General features: G+C 43.6%; 1 protein-coding gene across 10 annotated transcripts in view; it reads left to right on the top strand.

Moving 5' to 3' along the window:
- si:ch211-285f17.1 (sickle tail protein homolog) overlaps positions 1-20,912 on the top strand; it is a 76,983-nt gene that overhangs the window by 54,120 nt on the left and 1,951 nt on the right. For 2 of the 10 annotated variants that reach the window (XM_068709894.1, XM_068709901.1), the window contains 16 exons: positions 750-843; positions 5,270-6,156; positions 7,701-7,805; positions 8,352-8,401; positions 10,092-10,231; positions 10,332-10,507; positions 12,469-12,599; positions 13,129-13,276; positions 13,956-14,439; positions 14,670-14,868; positions 14,993-15,279; positions 15,705-15,860; positions 16,174-16,296; positions 17,668-17,748; positions 17,851-19,512; positions 20,028-20,159. In XM_068709894.1, coding sequence (XP_068565995.1) covers positions 750-843; positions 5,270-6,156; positions 7,701-7,805; positions 8,352-8,401; positions 10,092-10,231; positions 10,332-10,507; positions 12,469-12,599; positions 13,129-13,276; positions 13,956-14,439; positions 14,670-14,868; positions 14,993-15,279; positions 15,705-15,860; positions 16,174-16,296; positions 17,668-17,748; positions 17,851-19,512; positions 20,028-20,159 — 4,855 coding nt within the window. The remainder of the gene's footprint in view (positions 1-749; positions 844-5,269; positions 6,157-7,700; positions 7,806-8,351; positions 8,402-10,091; positions 10,232-10,331; positions 10,508-12,468; positions 12,600-13,128; positions 13,277-13,955; positions 14,440-14,669; positions 14,869-14,992; positions 15,280-15,704; positions 15,861-16,173; positions 16,297-17,667; positions 17,749-17,850; positions 19,513-20,027; positions 20,160-20,912) is intronic. The other 8 variants (XM_068709895.1, XM_068709896.1, XM_068709902.1 and 5 more) reach the window with 8 other exon arrangements.

The raw sequence follows: 20,912 nt of genomic DNA, 5'->3' as shown, positions 1-20,912 counted from the left end.
ACTTAGTAGGAAGAACTTTATTTGGTGATAAAGCCCTTTGGCAAGATGTCTCCGATGTTCTGTACTCAAACAAACTGAAGAGCACTCTTGAGAAACTTGGATGACTTTGTCCTTTCTCTGCTGGTAAAAAGGTCGACTCATAAACATTTTTATTTTACCCCTTTTTGAGGTATTTCTATGCTTTTCAGAATTAAGTTTTCCAAAGTATTGTGCAGTGTGTTTCACAAACACATATACTTGTTCTTGTTCCTTGTTTCTTCCTAGTTTGGTATTCACCAGCATGTCTTAGCAAGTCATAGTTGTTTTCTTAGAAACACATATATTACTCTTGAAGACATAAGCAACTTTGCCCCTTTTCTTTCCAGAGTTCCTGCCCATGTGCGATGTGTACTTTGTGACTAAGTCTTTATCAGGGCTGTAATAAAGTGTCTCGTGATTCCTTAAGGTTGGTTCAGGCGTCCAGGGTGCAACACCATAGCGAGAGCGAGACCAGCAGAAGAACAAGCATACAGCTTCTCCGTTTATGTAGTCGAGCCACGTTTCAACTCAGAATTAATAGATGTTTTTATAGACTTTAGAGATTTAGAGGAAATGTCATACAACGGAGGACTGTCAGAGCCTCTGTCAGGGTATGTGCCCTTGGCAGGGTTGAGGCACAGGCTGAGATCCAGGCTGAGGGAGGATCGGCCGCTGTCCGATGGTGATTACTGGGCTGCCTATTTACCACGGGACACCTCTTCCCCCTACAGGAACATCACGGATCACTCCTGCCTGAAGGTCTACCACAAAGACCCAGCACAGGCGTTCAGCCACGGTCCAAGACCTGCCAATGGCGATGCCAGGGTGAGTACTTAACTGACACATATGCTAACAATGAAAGTGATTCTCGTTAACAGCAGCAGCTGCAGGGAGACAACCAGACTTGTTGCAGATAGAATAGTAAGCCCAGCCTCCAATTCTTCTCACTCTCACATCCTGTTTGCAGTTAAGGGAAGGAATGTCCCCCCTGCCTCTTCTTAATCTGTTTAGAGGGGGTCTCATATTGTTCTCCCAGGGGCTTGCCATTGGGCCTCGCCTGCACGCTCTGCTGCAGCTTGCTTAAGGGGCAATTGAACTCTAATCTCACGACTATTTTTCTTGTTCATTCTTCCCCCAATATCAGCTCTAATCTCTTTCTCTTGTTCTGATTCCAGCATGTTTTGTTTTTTTTGCTGATGTAACAAAACTAAAGCCCCAAAGAGCCCTTTCGTCAAATGTTCCTCCTCAAATCCGCCTCTCTAATCCACCTGACCCTTTATCTAGCCCGCCGCTCCTCTCTGCCTACTGCAGATTTCTAGCCGGTGTTGAAGTGCTATTGTGATCCTGCAAAATATTGTATTAACCTTAGCTATAATCCCATTTACACATACAGTATGTGTCACGTAAGTGTAAAGTGAAATTGATAATATTTAAATGAATGATGAGGCAAAAAATGATGATGGTTTAAGAGGTCCTGGTTCAGATGGCAAGATGACTTTGAGGTGCTGCAGAAACTCTTTTTATTCTCTGCTGCTTCTCTGTGAGGGGGTCCTTCAAGGGGAATTGAGCAAAAGACATTTGATAAAAAAGATACAACTGAAAAAGTGAAATGAGAATTTAATAGTGCAAACAGTTTAAAGAAGGAAACATTGCAAGCTGGCCAAAAAAACAGAACATTAATTGTGTGGAGCAGCTTTTCACATTCTTTTGCATTCTCTTCTATTTTTTTTTAATTTTGTTATTGCCTATTTATTAACTATGTCACTTTGTGAATCAGCAGGATTGAGACCGAAGTGCATTAAGCAAAAAGAAGCAAAGCGGCTTTACGAGGTCTCTTCTGCAAACATTGTGAAATCTGGGCAGTAGAAGATTGCTGTCATGAATGGTTCTGTCATTGTTTAACCAAGCAGCAATTGACACAGATACAAAACTTGGACATGGCTGTGGGGGTGCGGAGGCCAGGTGGATGAAACGGCACGGAACGGGACCTTCGAAAGAAAGTAGCTAGATGACATTTGTGGCATTAATCCAAAAATATGTACAGCAATCCTACGGCTAGCCTTCCCCCACGAACATGTTGGCATTTTTTAACACTCTTGACACAAACGCAGACGTTGTATTCTCCTGTTGTGAGCATTGTCTCTATTCTTGGACTGAAGATTTTTCATTTGTTTTGCCTTTTTAAAAATGCTTGAAAGAGACAAAAAAAGTCTTTCTAGAATTTTGCAACACCTTTTGATAATGAAACCGTAACCCTGACACTCAAAGCAAAAGGGTCAATACTACAACATAATGAGCTGCACTCCTATTCAAACACTTGTTTGGCGGGTGGGTATGCTTCATATCTGTCAGGCTATTGAGTGCCCTCTTGTCTTGCATGCAGGAATGCCTGTCTTCGGATCAGATTTTAAGCATCGACTGCAGTTACCTCTGTTATTGTTTGAAGCTTTCTGGCCAAATAAAGCTATCCCTGCTTATGAATTCAACCTTCTTGTCTGTCAGTAACTGATTTAAGGTAGACAGATGCGAGCCCACACAGTAACTGATAGTTGTACCGTACACAGAACAGGCAGCAGGCTGTTAGAATATAGAGCTATTATGTCACGTTTCATCGAATGAAATAGCAGTAAATATTTTTGAAATATTAATCTGTACTCATGTATGGGATTGTGCCAAAAGCAGTGTATTTGTATTCATAGAATAGTCAATAATGGCTGTCAGAAGTGATGTTATGTATACATAGCTGGAGGAGATATTTTGTAAACAGAGATTCAGTTATTGGCTAACCTCTAATCTGTTCTGCTTAGAGCAAACCACCTAATTTTGGTATTTATTCAGAAATGAAGAAGTTGGAAGTTTGTCATGTTTTTATTATTTTTATTGTCTTAATTAAAAGGATGCTCCCACCTTCTTTTCAGCACTATTGTGTACACAACAGCAGAGTACATGCAGCCATAGAGCCGGCTATTTAAATGTTGACACACTTACTGCAGGCTCTGCAGTTTGTGAATCATTTCTAAACAAGGCAGGAGATCGAGATGACTTTTTGCGCTACCAGACATGCTGCCCTCGTTATTGGAAGCTTAAGAGCACGCCAAAAAAGAGAAAGAGAGTTCACGAGTCAAACTCAAACCAAATGTTACTCAACACGACGTCTCATTTGCCTGACGTGGTGCCGTGTGTTTGTTTTTCAAGTCTTTACTCCTCTGTTTTGTCTCAAAGCAAAAATGTACACATGTTTTGCAGACAAAGTGTATTTTAAGTGATGGTTAGTCTTTCAAAAGGTGTAACATCTGTTTAGGATTAACAAGTTATGCCTTTTTGGCCCAAATTGTTCTTATGCGGCTGTGCTGAAACTGGCAACGCAGTCAGAGGTTCTATTTAGGGCTCCAGGAGAAATTCCTGCACAAGAGGGCAACTTTTCTTTTTATGTGTGTGGCACCTTGAATAGTGAAAGTCATTAGGTTTTGATGATGATCTGCTGGGGCTCTTTGCTTCTTAGGTTTCTTATTATAGGTTGGTTATTTTTTTGCTTGGTCACTCTTGTTGCTGCCATATTTATGAGCTGTGTGTGCTTTTACTGTCAACAAGTTTCTCTCCTTTGTTATCACAGCCAAGCCTCAACCCTTTGTTACTATACACTTTAAGCAGTGGTTGTTTTCCAGTTCTATTTCACGCACTCTCACACACATATGCTACACACCCACCGTATTGTTCCCTTTGCAGTATTAATCTGTATTGGCACTGGGGGGAAAAATAAATAAAGGCAATGCTGAAAAAGCATATTGTCAAAAACTGCAGGCCTGAAGTTTTTGCAAAAACTTTGCTTTAGGTTTCGACTTGTCTTCTTACGTAATTGTAACCCATGAGTCATAACTTGAAGGAACAATTGCTTGTTTGTTTGACAGTAGTAGAGAGTTAGACAGGAAGGAAGATGGATTGAGATTCAGTCCTGCATGAAATGCTCCCCAGCTCAGTGTTATCATACCCAGCATATCACACATCCAAGAGTTATATCACTGTTTACACTATATTTCAGTTGTGCTAGCTAGCACAAAGACATTTTTACTTTTTTAGAAAATTTACTTAGAAACTCTGTGTATTGTCATTCTTTTAAGAACGTCCTTTATGAATTCATACAGCCTAGTCAACACAATGCAGTATCTCTCTAAAGTGTACGATAACTAGGGTCGCCAACCATCCCGTAAAATAAGGACTCATCCGGTAATTGGAAACTAAAAGACGCGTTCCGTGTTGAACTGATAAGGGGCGCATTTCTTTGAATTCATTTTTGATGCAAATCAATGGAAGAGAACTATTGCAGGTTAGACTATTAGGTCGGAGTGATTTGTATTAGACAGAAGGAAACCATCCAGATCTTTCATCCCTCAGCCTGTCTCATTGGTGGTGACTCACGACCAAGCACTGTCACTCACGAGTGACGAATAACAGCATTGCTACCATATGCCTGACAACAGCACAAGCACCACAGGGCACCACAAGCTGCTACCGTATCATTTCCATTGTTCCCTTCATGAATTGACAAGTTTGAACTCAAATCTATGCCTGTGATATATTGGTAACTGCAAGACAATGTAACTTTTTTTGGAACCACGGCCGCTGTGGCCACCTGTAAGACTTTCACCCTTTTTTTTGTAGTTTTATCACCTACAACCTGAGCGCTCATATATAGCCTTTAACCCGGACATCAGCCTTCAAGGGTCATTTATGGGTGGTCTGGCAAAAGAACAGCTGCCTGGATTAGCTGACTGTTTAAATAGACTAAACTAGACAGATCTTGTTGAAAATTAACCAACTGCCTTCTAGCCCTGGAGGTGCACATGCAACCTCTTATTAGAAAGCCCCCAGTCTTATCTCCAAGAGAGCAATCACAGATTTGGTGAAAGAACAGACTTTTTATCCAGGACTTTCAGTGAAATGCTGTACTGTAAACCTGGGGATAGTTACTATTTTCTGTTTCTGGAAAAATTGCTGACGGTCCATTTTCTTTGAAAAGCAACAGTGTAAACTGAGTTAAATGGATGTTTTTGTTTCAAGGGTACTCCAGTCCAGAAATACAGGATATATAAAATAAACAGTAGCTGAAGCTCTCAAGGGGGCAGAACTATGCAGTCTGGTTTATTGACCAATCCTGAAATTGAGGGATTTGTATGCATTATTTGAAGTGATAACCGGTTTATATGCTTGTTGGTGTTTAAAAAGATGTCTATATGCTTTTGTACTTTTGCAGATGCACAGTGAAATGATGCATGCCGTTCGTGATGGCCCGCACCCTCTGAGACAGCCCCCCATGGGTCCCCCATCACACCACCCCATGCAGGGAGCACTTCCCCCAACTCCCCACTCCATGCCCCCATCCCCCTCCAGAATCCCATTTGGCCCACGGCAGGGCTCTATACCTGGCAACGCCACTATCCCAAGGGCTCTGTCTAATGCCAACCCTCCGCCTCGCTCCATCTCACCCTGTCCCAGCGCCATCCTGGAGAGACGGGATGTCAAGCCAGATGAGGACAGGGGCGGCAAAAGCCACAGTCTATCTAGGGGAAATGAGGGGTTGTATGCAGACCCATACTTGCTCCAAGAGGGAAGAATGAGCATGGCTACTGCCCATGGACCACACCCAAACCCTGGGCTTGATGGTCCAGATCATGGCATGGGGGGATTTCACCGTGCCTCCATTCGCTCCACAAGCTCTTACAGCCCCAGCCCCACAGACACTATGGATCACCCCTCTCTGTACAGGCAGAAGTCCAGAAACAGCCAGCTGCCTACTTTGGGCTCCAAGACTCCTCCCCCATCCCCTCACCGGATGGCTGAGGTACGGATGATTGACATCCATGGCGGGCCTCCTCATGGCGGGCCTCCTCATGGCGGGCCTCTTCATGGCGGGCCTCTTCATGGCGGGCCTCCACACGGCGGGCCTCCACACGGCGGGCCTCCACACGGCGTGCCGCCTCACGGCATTCCCATGGAGAGAAGCTCACCTGTGCGCCAGTCATTCAGGAAGGAGGAAGTGGCAGGGACCAAGCCCCGAAACAACATGGGATCACCTGTAGTTCCAGACCTCCAGGGTCACCTCCAGGGACCCATCCCAGTTGCCAGTGAGCATCAGACACGGTAAGCACCAGGGGACCAGGCATTACATACAGTGGGCTGGTGGCATTGTTAAAATTAGGATTAAGCCATTGCATGGGAGCATGGACTAACTCTGCATCCCAGTTTCACCCTAACCATGAGCTGCTGATATTCAATCCCTTGCTCTTACTGTTCCATCATCCATGACTGAAGGCAAGATATATCATATAACCCACCTTGTCACTGTCTTGAGCGTCATGAGCTGCACATTAAGAACAGCAGACTAATGCACATGATTCTGCACTTGGTTTGTGTATATAACCAGTTTTGCTTATCTGACTATTGTTTTCACAGACTCCATTCAAACTTTGGAGCTGACGGTGTTGATTATTAAGAGTGTGTAGCTACCACCACTGAAACAGTATAGTATCTGGAGACAGGAGACTCCACTAATCCACTGTATATGTTTCTGTTACTCTGTGACTATTGTTCTAACAACAAACCCTCTGCAGAGTCTATTCACTCTGGATAATCCAGCAGACATTTTGGTACCTGGATTAGGTTTATCCGCTCTGACTGAGAGCACATAAACATTGAAAAAGGGATGCTTAGCCACTTTGCCAGGCAAACGTGATTTTACTAAAGGGGATGTTACAGAGGCAATGAAAACCAACAAAAACATTGACCAGGTTGAATAAGTATTTTAAATAGCCCGATCATTCAAACAGATCAGCCTGGACCACCTGGGCAGTCCAAACCCCAATTAGAAATGCCCTGGGAAAACAGGGAAAAGAGTGTTGGAATTTGAATGGGAAAGTATGGTACTTAACTTTCAAAATAAACATAGTCCAGACACTCAGGGCTTGATAGCTGTCGTAGAATGTATTCATGTGAAATATTCTGTATGACGCTGAGGTTAGGCATTGCTGTGTTCCCATGGTCCTGGTGTCTGTCTATTGTCTATAGCACAGCTAAAACCCACCCAGTCTCCTGTGTCTCATCAGCTAGCCCCATGTCCTTCCTCAAGATAAATGATGATCTGGAAACAAAAGTTATTCTCTTTTCCAACCTCTTGGTTTACCAAGCAACCTCAGTGAAAGGTCCCTTATTCACCCCTCTGGTGTTTGGCTTTCTTATGAGTGTGATTTTCCAAACGGTCCTTTCATTCTCTCCTGAGCGGCCACCGCTTGGTGACGCACTATTGTTTGTTTTAAAAAACAATATGACTTGAACGTCCTCGGTCTCAACTTCAGGCTTCTTTTCTTGTCTTGAGTCATCCATCTTGTTTATTCTATTTGGACTCGAGCTTCTTCTTTTTATGAAAATACTGACTCAAGTGTTGTAATTCAGAAACTATGTATTAGACCAGAGTCAGTATTTACTCCGGACATAATTCCAAATCAATTCCAAAAAGAATGTGTGATTCCACAAAATAACAAAAATAAGCATGGTCAGGAAATTAAAATCAATTGCTTATCCTGTTACAGCCCTCCCGTTTTCATTCTGAGCTAATATTTGCTCTAGTGGCAGCTGTAATATCCAGTAGGCCTCAGTGTTGAAAGTAGAATTTTCTGATGTTTCTGCAGAGTGCGAATGAAGGCTATGGAGCAACAGATTGCCAGCTTGACTGGTCTTGTTCAGCATGCACTTTTAAAGGAGCCAAACACTAGTGGCACCAAGGAGCTACTAAGGTAAGCAATCACAGTATAGGAAAAAGTGAGGCATCAGGGGAAATGGAGTTTCAAATGAAAAGCCTGCCTATCCAGCCAGAGCGGGAAAGATAAAGTGTCCTCTCTATAAAGGCCATATCAAACACTCTAAATAGCTAAATGGCATCTGGTGAAGAGGAAAATAGGTTTGACTGTGAATCTGACATTGAAGTCATTTGCTCTCTAGATAAATGGCCACTATGTAAGGTTTATCTGGCTGCATTTCAACTCTTTGCATTTCAATCTTCTCCGTGGAGACCCTTGTGTTAATGTTTGCTTGTCAGTTAGTCTAAAAGGTCTGTGACTGCTGTGGATTATATTGTTTGTATGCTATGTTGAACTCTAATGAAGCTTGTTAACATCATTAACATCATTTTAACCTCTCTGGTTTGTCAGTTTTTCCCCATCATACTTTGTTGTATTGTGTTTGCTCTTACTAATACAAACCTATAAACCTAAAGTTCCCCAAATACTGTTTTTTTTCGCAACCAAAATCCTGCTCTTATGATTTTTTTCCTCTGGCTGTAGTGAGAGACCACCGAAGACATCCTCTCCAGCCCACAGTGCACATAGCTCAGGTTAGTATCATTGTAATTCTGTTCTATTTCATTAGTTTCTTTTACTCTAAAGAGTTTTAGTACCGTAATGTCTTGTGCAGACAAGCCCGCACATCAGTGTCAGTCAACAGTCTGCAATGAGCAGTGCTGGAGGGAGGGGAAACAAAGTCAGGCGTCTTTGCTTGTCATCGGTTCGTATTTCCTCACAGTCCTTTACACCCAGGTTAATAGGAGATAAGAGACGAGAGCCAGCAGAGCTAACACAAGCTTCCTCAAAGCACTGCTTATAACAAGACGCCGTTACTTCTCAAGCCTGCCAAGATGATTCAGCGATTCAGCCTCAGCTCTGTAGTGGTCTGTGGCACAGATCTCGGTTTGATAGAAAGATCTGCAACCTCACCAGTGGCACAGCAAAAAACACAACACGCGTCTTGAGAGCTAATCTCATGTCTCGTGACACATTTCATATGTAGCTTTCGGAGGGATTTACTTGTCATGTTGTGCTTGAGCGATTCTCCAAAGCATCAGAAAAGTTCCTGTGTGGGCTTTGATCCCGCCAGACTCCCTCTACATCAAACAGGAGAAATCCAGTGGCACTTTTTCTTTCTTTTTTTGCCGTTTCTCAAATGCTTCTTCGTTGTCACAACACAGCCTGCATTTCTTTTGATGGACATTGTGTCCCCAAGGCCCAAAACACCACCAGCAGTGTACATTGTAACCTGTACTTCAGGTCTAAGGCAGCTGTCGGGCAGTATGTGAGAAATATGTTGTGAATAGAGTTTTGGGATTAAGAAGACAAAGGTTTTTTTACTGGGTGAGTTTCAGCGTCAAGGGAGCTTAGAGTGCACTCTGAACATTGCCTGACCTGTTGTGTAACTCACAGGTAGGCACTGCTTTCTTTAATGGACCTCATGTTTCTGATGTGAAAGGATTGGCTCTTGCAAATTCAAAAAACACATGTTTTATCATTTACCTTAACTGTTACCCTGCCAAGCACAGAGTTTGGGTTTTATTTGCCCACGCTTTGAGATATTACTGATGGAGATTTCAGCCTCAACGGCAATAAAATGGAGGTGAATGGGATTTCATTTGTGGTGCTCACAGCTTTGAAAAATGAAATTTAAACCAGCCTTTAATGTTCAAGCCATCAATTCAACCCACTCCGAGGAAACATGTATTAGGTCTATTTATTAACTGATATTAAATAGACTTAGTTTTCCCTCAAAAGACCACCCTTTGTTTTTAGATGTGCGACCAAAATAATAATAAACAAGTTCAATTATTATTATTGTTGTTGGCCATTTAGGGACGCTCACCCAAACCACAAATATTACATCCCTTAGTTTCCATGGTTTCAACCTCCTCTCCACCTCTAGCGGTGACTGAAATGCCGAAATCAGCTGACCGACATTTCAGAGGTGCAGCCAATTTTAGTGCCGGTATATGTTTGTTTATTGTGCAGGGTAAAAGACAGCCACAGACAATTAGGAACATTAAGTCAGACCGGTGTGCTGACAGGGAAAATGTGTTTGTACAATCTAACCAATCATTTGTTGAGTGAAGTCAGATCACAGAATGACGGTTTAGAAAGAACAATTCTGTCTACTCCCTCTTAATGGAAGAACTACCATTTTACTTTAATGTGCCTGTTTAATAGTTTGAGTCATTTGTGCTGTATTATTTAGATTCTTTAACTTGCCCCCTCACCCAGGTGGCTCCCCAGTCTTGGCTCCCAAGAGCAGCGCAGCTCCATTAGACAAGGGTCCAGTTCCACTCAAAGTCAACCTCCTGCAGTTCAGAAAGAATGTTTCTGACCTCAGGATGCAACTCCATCAGATGAGACAGCAGCAGGTGAGACCCCTTTTAAATCATTTCGAGTGTGTTAATATCCATGTTGGTCTGCCAGTTCAGGTTCTCTAATATCTCATTCCCACTGTGTGCATCCCCTCAGGTCCAGAACCAAGAGGCATTACGAGTCCAGCTGAAGCGGGCAGAGCAGGAAATCAGTGTGAAACTTGCAGAGGCCATGCGAGGCCTGGAGGACCCTGTGCAGAGACAGAGAGCTCTGGTAGAAGAGGACAGGCACAAGTACTTGGGTCTGGAGGAGCGTGTCCTCACACAACTCGGGTAAGGCTGCTCAAAATTCCCTGATTCACTTCCATAACAGGTGCCGTGCTTAATATAGTCTAATATGGACAGATATGGTTGTTTGCATTCATTACTGAATGTTTATTGTTGTATGTATTAGAGTTGATTTAGTACACACCCATGCGACTCCAGTCAAGGTGTTTTCATTTATAGGAAATCCCCAAAAGGCTTCATTTTTTATCAGCTTACCTGTGCTATTCACTGCTAAACTCTTTGACATGCCAACGCCCTCCAAATTACAGCTCACAGGTTTATACAGGCAAGCCTGACTCTCAGAGACAGCGGGCTAGAACAATAGACCCAACTGTGGAGGAACTACCCTGCTTTTGTTTTGATTCACTTGCTTTATCTTGCCAACAGGGAGCAGTAATTGAATCTTTTTTTTATTTGGATGTTTACAGGCAAGGTCAAACAGTGTTGTCTTGCTAGACAGTAGTGAACACATGCTCCAATGAATACAATGGTAGCAGCTCATGGAGACTTGAGAATTGAACCGGCGGAAGTCAGTGGATAAAGCTCTCTGTTACCCTTGGTATTCAGCCAGTTGTGAGTCAGCAAAACACAGCTGCTGGCTCTTTAAATAAGGCTTGGTAATTAGGGTTGCTTGACTTTAAGACCAGTTGGAGAATGTGCTGCCCTCTCAAGAGGAGAACTAAATCTACCATGACTTATAGGGGCACGTTTTGTAAAATCGTATAGCTCTGTGGCAACAGAAAAGCCCCGGTACTTTAAATAATGAATCTGATGCCACTAGTTTGCCAGTAATCCAAGGACAAGAATGCTTGAAAAGCAAGGAAACAAGTTAGATTTAAAAAGGATGGTTTGTCATTGTAAGATGACAGTATTGATGATGGTTACAGAGCTTCCACAAGGCAAAAATGTCAAGCATTTATCTAAGTAGTGGTTTAGGTCACATGTTTGGATCCCTTACTCACAGTTTCAGTTATAGTGTTAATTTAGAGCATATGAAAAGAACATTTCTTTGAGCAATGGCTGTCTTCATTACTTCATATGTCAAGGTTCTTTAAAGGCTGCCTCCTACACTCTGACACACAGAAATGTTGGAGACGTACTGTATCTGTTTTTGTCTGTGGGAGGCTCGATAAAAAAGTAAAATCTGATTTCTTTTGTCCTCGGCTGGTATTTCCCATCACCATTCCTATTACCAGCAGGCCTCGGTATAGCAGGGCATTTAACACACTGTCTCCTTATTACCTTTCCCACTCCCTTTAGGGAAGTTATATAAAAGAGTGTTTCTCAGGGGTACCGGGCCACAATGAAACACCATTTTAGTCCCTCTCATGCAATCCAACACCGCACACAATGTTATCTTTCAGCACATTTCCCTGCAGAGTAGCCATTTTTTTTCTCGAGCACTGGGTTTGTTGGGAAGCAGCGGACTGTGTTTTCTATGTGAGGAAGTGCTTCTATACAAATAAGCCCTCATTCAGTAAGTAAACATGTGTGGTTGTGGGATGACATCCAATCCAAGCAATCGAATGGAGACAGGAAAATGAAGTGCTTAGTGGATATTATTATTGTCAGTGTTAATTCTTGTACATATTTTGCATATGTTCTAGTTTCTTATTTTGTTATGGATCATGTCCCAAAGTCAGCTCTCACCTTTGTCCAATCAGTATCGCTGTACGTTATCTTTAAGATACATGATTGTGTCCTGCCCCCTGGTGTTAGTAAAGAATACATAACATGTTAATAGCAGTGTGAAAAGTATTAATAGATAGATATATATCAGTATAACAGAAACAAAAAGAGTCCCTGAAGTGGATTTACATAAAAACATTTAATCAAGAGTTTCCATTCATTTTTCATTTCTGCCGTTGAACTGTATGCTGTATATGCTTAAAAGATTGATACACTATTTACTGAAACCAAATAAACTCTACAATTGTTTGTCTATGCATTCTCTTTCCCCTCTGCAGTGAGCTGGAGCAGTACGTAGGCTCCCTGCAGAAGGACTCAGCAGCGACACACAGAGTAGTGACTCTGAAGGACGTGGAGGAGGGAGCAGTGACTCTGAGAAAAGTGGGAGAATCTCTGGCAGGGCTCAAAGGTAAGATAACAACTAATATTCTCACTAGTAGGTACAGTGTTGTATATAGTAATCTGGCCTGAAATATAAATAAATATAGAATATAAGCCAATAGCGCTGGGCAATATGATTGAAGTTTTTTGGGCTATTTTCCAATATCATTATGCATCAAGAGATGTCAAATGTGTGCAAAGACACAGTAAAATAGTTAAACTGATGTTCAACGCATTTAAGTGTGATCCACTATTATGGATTCCATGAGACTAAATTATTGATCGCCCTGAATTATTCATTTGGACAATACATTTGGAGAACAGTAGATCATATCCCCACGAATAAATTCTGCTTCTCTAATCCCTTGTGCTATTATTTGCCCAGCTTTATCAGTCATATAGTTCACTGCTGATATGATGGATGTTCCTCCCTTTTCAGACTTACTTATGTGTAATAAAAAGTGTATTGTATTCTCAAGAGGCTATGTCATTATTTCATTTCTGAATAACTACTCCTGCTCAAATGTAACGTTGTGTTTCTCGGTGTGTTTCCTCAGGAGAGTTCCCATCCCTGCAAACAAGAATGCGCTCTGTGCTCAGGGTGGAAGTGGAAGCGGTCAAGTTTTTGAAGGAGGAGCCTCATAAACTGGACAGCATGCTGAAAAGGGTCAAGAGCCTGACTGACACACTCAGCAGTCTGAGAAGGTAGGTGAAGAGAGATGAAGTAGGGATGAGGAGAAGAGGTGCTGGAGTATGAGGGCCGAGAGAGAGAGAGAGAGAGAGAGAGAAGATAAAAACAAAAAGCACTCTGCAGAGCTTCTCGCAGGTTTCTATGATGTGCGAGATTGTACTATTTGATTATGCTGACAAACCCGCCTTCTTCCCATCAAAGAGGTCATTCGGCGTAGACAGTGGAGTGTGGCGTCCAACTTGATACACTTCCATCGCCTTCACTGAACCGATAACTGAATTAATGTGGCGCGGACTACAGCGCCTCATTTCCATTTTAATATGTCACAGATACCGGGTTCACTCTCAACTTTTCTCTCAGTCTCTCTTCATGAAACAGTCGCCAAACCATGTTGGCCAGCCACCACATTGCAGCATAGCTTTTGGTGGTGTCATGTCAGAATTAATCAAAACATTTTGTCAACTTTATTATAGGGTTTATTGTGTTTTTAGTCTGGCTGTGAAATTAAAAAAGACCTTACATATTCATTTTGGTTGCAAATGGACTTCTAGCAATGTCATGTATTGTTTTAAAAAATATTGATATAATTTATAAGTTAGTGACCCAGTGTTGTAAGAATTTAAGTTTTTGAGCAAGCAAAATCAGTGTTTTCTCGATGGTTTATATCGTATACTGTGTCCCTCCTCTGTGCAGATGTGCTACTGAGGGCCCTCAGAAAGGACCTGATCCCTCTGCTAATGTCCCAGTGGACAACAGCTCTTCAGCAGCAGCAGAAGCTCCCGCACCATCAGTCCAGCCTGGCTCCACATCTGCCCCGCTGGAACCCCAGAGCTCCACCATCAAATCAGAGGTGATGCCTTCCTCTCCGGTGGTCATCCATCATGTCCAGAGCTCCCCGGTCCTCATACAGCAGTCCCAGCAGTCTGCAGCCTTGACAGCTCAGCCCAGTCCACCGCTCACCCCCAGCCCCTCACACATCCCCAGTCCCACCCCGAGCAAGAGTCAAGGCCGGGACTCTCCCAAGGGGGCAGCCTCCGATCCACCAAGTCCTGCCCATCATAAGAAGACACAAGGGAACCCAGTGAATAATGGAAACGGCACTGCCCCCCAGGGTCTTGTCTTAGAGGAGCTCCAGAACAGTCAGGACAAGAGCAAAAACAGAGCTGTCTCCATAAAGGTAGACTTAGTCACCTTATAATTGTCATTTGGTCTCGATTTATTTGTATCCAACATCGTAAAGCTGGTAATTTTTCTTTCCTCTCATGAGCATCCTGTAAATGTCAACTCGGTTACTGTGATTGGCATTAATTTGGCTTTTAAAGCACCTGTAATGAATAATTTCCTTCCTCAGATTCAGAGAACTTTTGAGGAACTTTCTCCCCCTCTTTTCCAATTGTCCCCTTGCAGGCAGCAGAAAAGGAGTGGGAAGAGAGGAGGCAGAACATGAGTCATTATGATGGAAAAGAGTTCGAGAAGATCCTCCAGGAAGCCCAGGCCAACATGATGAAGGGCATTCCCAGTCTAGAGGTGGAAGAGAATCCAGCACTGAGCCCTGATGCCACTGCAGAACAAGCAGACATCCACAACCCTGTGGAGTCCCCGACAGGTGCAAATCTAACAACTTTAAGACACTAACATGGCTTCTACACATTTGACATTTATTGATATATTAACACATTTAAGTATGTCCCCTTATAACATTTTGTCTCTGTTTTTTTGTATGACCGAAGAGCCCCAGTCTGAGCCTCACTCTGACAAACCAAGCAAGAAGGGGCCTGAGAAACTCCCAAAGCCTGTGATGGAGAAACCAGCCAAACCTGCGCTGGAGAGACCCTCCAAGACTGCCACCAAGCCAGCCCCCACTGACAGCTTTACTAAGCAGGGGTCTGAAAAGTCCAGCAAGTCTCCACCACCACCTCCTCCAAGGAAGACTTTCTCCAGCTCGAGCTCAGGCATGACCACCACACGCTCTGGCGAAGTGGTCTTCACCAGCAGGAAAGAGTCCGTCTCGGCTCAGGTCAGTCTGATAGGTGGTTTGTTTTTTTCACTGTTGGTGCTCTTAGCACCGTTACCCATGAGCCGAGACATTTAGAGGCAATCGGAATGCTCCCAATCTTGGATCTTGCACCTTTAACTCTAAAATTTGCGGTAACATATTGGTAGCAGTGTAGCTTGTTTAGCCTTTGTATATACTTAATGACAGTTTGTGAAAAATACAATGCATTTAATTATTAATTATTACAGTCGAAAAGTTTGGGAAGTGTGGTTGTTTGGTTTTCTTGCTGAGAGTCAAGAAAGATGAGTAGATTGATGCCACATTACCACTAAGGAGCTGGAGCTAGAGTCAAGCGGTGATTAGCTTAGCTTAGCATGATGACTGGAGGAATGGGGGAAGCTAGCCTGGCTGGTTAGACAAGTAATGACTAAATCATTTCCTTACAGGAGGGTGAAGAGGACACTGCACCGCCCAGTCCACAACCCAAGCCCAACAAGGTTCCGCCAGAGACCAAGCCGAAGCCCGCCACCCCTCCCCCCGTCACTCCTCCTGTTACCAGAGAAGAGGAGGATGAAGGGGACAAAATCATGGCAGAGCTCCAGGTTAGATGCATATGTACACTCACACACCTACACAATCCCTCAAATGTGAGCAAAGCAATCAATAGGTGTAAAGTCCTCTGGATTTGGTTCATTTCTGCACTGCGGGAGTGGGTCTATCATTTCTTCCCACGGTGGCTGTTTTGGTGGCAAAGGATGAGTACTCACAGCTGCCAAAAGAGTTAACTCCTTGATTTTGAATTTACCTTTGTCACGTGTTGGGTTCTACAGCTGTGACAAAGGCGAAGATGCTCAAACTTCCTCCCTCCTCAAAATCCTTGTTCCCATTTCCCCTTCACCTTTTTCCACTCTTCAGGTTTTCCAGAAGTGCACGGTTAAGGATGTAGGGGTGAAAAATTTGGTAGAACCAACCTCTCGAATTGAACCGCAAATCAGAGAACTAAGACCGGGGGGCTTATTGCCCCTCAAAGAGAAAAAGGTAAATTATACATCGCCGCGCAGCTACCCACCTAACTGCCTGCCTCTGCCTCTGCCCACTGTCTGATACGATCGATGGCTGTGTCTTAACCCTTCTACAACTTCTGCACCCTTGCTTTGGCTCGAGAGAATTCTGTAACAACTGGCTCCCAAAAGCTCCTTCTTCCTTTTTCGCCTCAGTTTCCTTCCCTCTTTTCATTCAGCTGGATATCTCAGCTTAAATATATTTCAGGATTAAGTCTGCATAAAATGAAGCCTCTGAAAAGATGCTGTGTCTTTGTGCGCCTGGACCAGACAATGATGTGTTTTGCCACTGATTTAATTATCTCTTGTCAATAAAAAGACCTCGGCACTGTATTCTACAGGCAATTAAATCGTCTTGTGTCTTTCTTTAATTACATGTCTTCATACGAAATCAACGGAACAAACGTTTCATAAATGATTGACAATTGAGAGAACAAAGTAGTTAAAACTCATTTTGCGGACACAACCTGTTTTTGCAGACTTGGTTCACTCAAGGTCAGTCTGGCCACTATGCATGCTCCTCTCCACCACTTGTACTTTTCTGAGGGATTACTTTTCTGTTTCTCTTTGTCTTTGCACAACTTGACTTCAGTTCGCTTTCCCGGCTTTACACCTATATAACCAGCACAACCCTATAATTCTTCACATCAGGTTAAACAATAAGCACATTTGATAAGCTTTTGTCAATTGATGTGGCAAAGATGACGGAGATGTTCAAGCGCAACAAATTGGACTAGTTCACAGCCAAGTTAAAACATTTGATCAAATAAAAGTATCAGTTTAGAAGTATATGAGTAGATGGTTACTGTACATAATAAACATGACCTAAATATTGCACTTTAGGTCATGTTGCAAAGATTGTGGCCCAAATGATTTCACTGAAGTGAAAGTAGTGTGAGAGGCGCTTTGCATAGTATCAACAGTATACTGTATAAACAAGACAGGAAACAAGATGTATAAAGGTTAGTAGGAAACATATAAAAAATAGAACTTAATTTATGTTTTATATACAGTGGAAGAATAAAGAAGACAGGGTTTAGCCATCAAAAGAAGCTGATTTGGCTGTTAGTATTGGCTTGTAGTATTAGCTTTTTAAACTATATTCATTAATTGTCCCTGCATGCATTTTGATATACGGCATTTAGTATCAGAACAGCATGTCATACAGTATGAGTATCAGTTTACAAGCTGTATATATTTTGCTGTTGCCTTGTAGAAGGTAACTGTCCAATGCAGTGTTGAAACACTGTGGATACGACTGCAGTAACGTATGTGAATTCACACTAATCCCACAGCAACCAGACACACCAGTTGCACAGTAATATTATTCCCTCACACACTGTCCTAGCAGAGCTCTGAGTCCACTCGAGATGATAAAGATCCAGACACAGATGAAAATGGGAATACTACTGTCCGACAGAACCAAGGGGTGTGTATGACTTTATATTTATATATTGGCATTATATTAAAGTATAGTTAATGTATGTTCTAGATTTGAGAGACTTTAAACAGCTACTTCTTCATTTCTCAGGTCATATACTATGTGACTGGTCAGATTCCCAAAGAGCATCCACCCCCGCCAGGAACAGAGGAAACCCCCGAACACCGAGAGCCCACACAGCCTCCATCTCAGGTGTCAAATGTCAATGTTAACGACAATTCTCCAAGCCAGCAGCAGCAGCAGCCGCAGCCGCAGCCACAGTCTCCACCGCCCAAATCACCCCCACCTGTAACACCTCCACCTATATCACCTAAGCCTGTGGGACTGAAAGGATTCAAACTTCCAAGGACGCAAGTTAAACGCTCCGAATCCTTGAAGACCAGTGCAGAAATGGAGAAGGGAAAAATCCTCAACAAAATTAACACTGAAAAGAAAAGTAAAGTCATCCAGCAACGTGTTTCTTCTAGTAAAAATGTAATACCCGAGCCTGCGGCTACCACAGCAACCAGTACCATAAGAGAGGTGCCTAAAAGTTCTGTTGCTCCACCAAAAAAGGCTCCAAGTGAGGACAGTGATCCACCAAAATCTAAATCTAATCTTGAGGAGTGTAATGAGGAGGCTAGTCTTAGTCCAGACTTGCCTGGAGAAGAGGCACCTCCACCCCCTGACAACATAGCATTTATGATCACTAACACCAAAGTTCAGGCCCTTTCCTGCGGCGAGTACCAGGAACTGGTCAATGCCAAGAAAGGAGTCCAGACTGTTACTGTAGGTAATGCCACTTACCGAGGGAGCACCACAGTGGATCCCAATGCGCAACAGGATAATGGCTTCAACAAGAAGCCTGTCATCATCATTTTTGACGAGCCCATGGACATCCGTTCAGCGTACAAGCGCCTGTCCACCATCTTTGAATCTGAGGACGAACTGGACAGGATGCTTGCAGCAGAGTGCATCGAGGAGGAGAGCGAGGAGTCGGACACCGAGAGGAGCGGTGAGCTGCAGGTTAAAGCGAGAGGGACCGAGGTGGTTGATGGCAAAAACGTCAGCACTTCAACGGTCGCTGCAGACCACATTAGCTTATCATCCTCATCTTCATCATCAATATCTGAGCTCACGGACAGTGGAGGGAACTTGGAGGGAAGTGACGCTAAGCAGGATGTTAAGAAGAAGTTCAAATTTAAATTCCCTAAGAAACAGCTGGCGGCGCTGACCCAGGCGATTCGCACTGGCACCAAGTCAGGGAAGAAGACTATACAGGTGGTTGTCTATGAAGATGAGGAGGAATCCGACGGTACTATCAAGCAGCACAAAGAAGCAAAGAGATTTGAGATTACGCGCTCAAAATCCTTAGCAGACGCTCCCAAGGCAACAGGCTCAGCCGCGCTGAAGAGGCAGAAATCCGACTCCCTCTACAGGACCGACGAGATTCGGAAGAACACCTACAAGACACTGGACAGCCTGGAGCAGACCATCAAGCAGCTGGAGACCACCATCAGTGAGATGGGACCACACTCCCCTGGGGATCCAGTCTGCACGGAGGAAGAGTATGGGAAAAGCTCAGAAGGAGTGGGGCTGAAGAGGTCTTCCTCTCTCCCTACCTCCAGAGGGTCAGGTCCTAAGGTACCCAGCAAAAATCCATTGCTGAAGAAGACTAAACCTCAACTGCTTCCTCGCCCTGTAGTCATCCCTACTACCACAACCACCACCACCACCACCACTGTCCCCAGTGCCCCCACCACCGTACGACAGGTCTCTCTCTAGCTCTTGTTGCTCCGGGAGGCTTTGGGTCCTACTTTTTCAGTTTACAACCTACCTTCACTCCAACCCTAACCAATGAAATTACAAAATCATTAATCCACTCCACAGGTGCTTGGAAACTTTGGAAATGCCCCCCGTGGCTTTCTCTCTCTGTGAAATCATGGCGACATGATTGGGGGTGGCATTTTTGTTGGGTTCCTGGCTACCGTGTTTCTCCTTCAGTTCATTGCTAAACCTCTGAGGTTTTCAGCAAGTGGCAAATTCATCATCAAAAACACTCATGATGATTGAGCTCTGATAACTTCCTTATTCTTGACTGCATGTACTACTGTGTATTGACTTAAAGGTGTATGGTCCCACTGGGTGCATGATCTCTCACTGGTGTTAATTGTTGAGGTGTTACCTGTTAGTGCCTTGATTTTTCATACTTCCTTTATGGTGTGTGTGTTTTTTTTCTTTCTTTTGTTTATTTTCTTGTTTTGTTTTTCGTTTGGATCCCCTTGCAGAACACCAGTGTCGCTTCCCCTACTAGTCGGATGCCCGTCCCTTTGTCTGCGAAGTCCAGGCAGTCGCCGGGTACTACTGACAAAGCAGGAAAACAGCAAAAACTGCAGGACGCTCAGAGGCAGTTCCGACAGGTAGTTTTACTGTAGGGCCTTACCAGAGACTAGAGGAATCAAACGTATAGGGATCAAAAACACGAGGCATGTATTATTAGAGGAAAAAAGACTATCAGTGCTGTGAGATTTCAAGTGTTTAAAAAAAAAAAATGAAGTCACCGCGGTGACGACTGTGGATTTGTTAATGTTTCTCTTGAGTCTGCTCTGACCAGAAGGCATGTTTGACTTTTGACTGTTACCCCATAACATCACTGTACTGTATGCTTTTGCATGTCCACACTGCTCATGGTTTTCACTGTGTTGGTGACTAAACAAAAAAAAAAAGAAAAGCGGAATCCTACCCTGTCATCATCTGAGTTGTCATCACATCTCCCGTTCCCATCACAGCTGAGTTCCTAAACAGTGTTGCCAAATCCCAGGATGCTTGTGGCTATGTTAAAACACAAACCTAACTGACTTTTTTCGGCTATGCTCCTCCCTTCTCACAATGCACCTCTGCTCAACCCAACATTACTGCACAGCTTCTTAACCTCACGGTGATATATTTCCTTATCCTCAAGACCAAGCCACAACTCACCACCTTGCACCGTCAGTTTCGGTGGAATACCAGCCCACATCTCCCCTTGTCTGCTCCCACTCTTCAAACTCCTAAGCCTGTTATCAATTTCTCTCCGGCCTTCCCATGCATCTTTGCCTTGTGAATCTCCCCCCACAGCCCCTTTACGAGGCCTAACTCTAACACGGGCAGCCTGTAGAGACGCCCCTCCTGTC

Source organism: Cebidichthys violaceus, unplaced genomic scaffold (genome assembly GCF_023349555.1).
Source record: "Cebidichthys violaceus isolate CVI_PGR_0920_01 unplaced genomic scaffold, fCebVio1.0.p SCAF_15, whole genome shotgun sequence".
Lineage (NCBI taxonomy): Eukaryota > Metazoa > Chordata > Actinopteri > Perciformes > Stichaeidae > Cebidichthys > Cebidichthys violaceus.
Note: the sequence above shows the minus strand (reverse complement) of the source record. Positions and strands in the feature narration are given on the sequence as shown.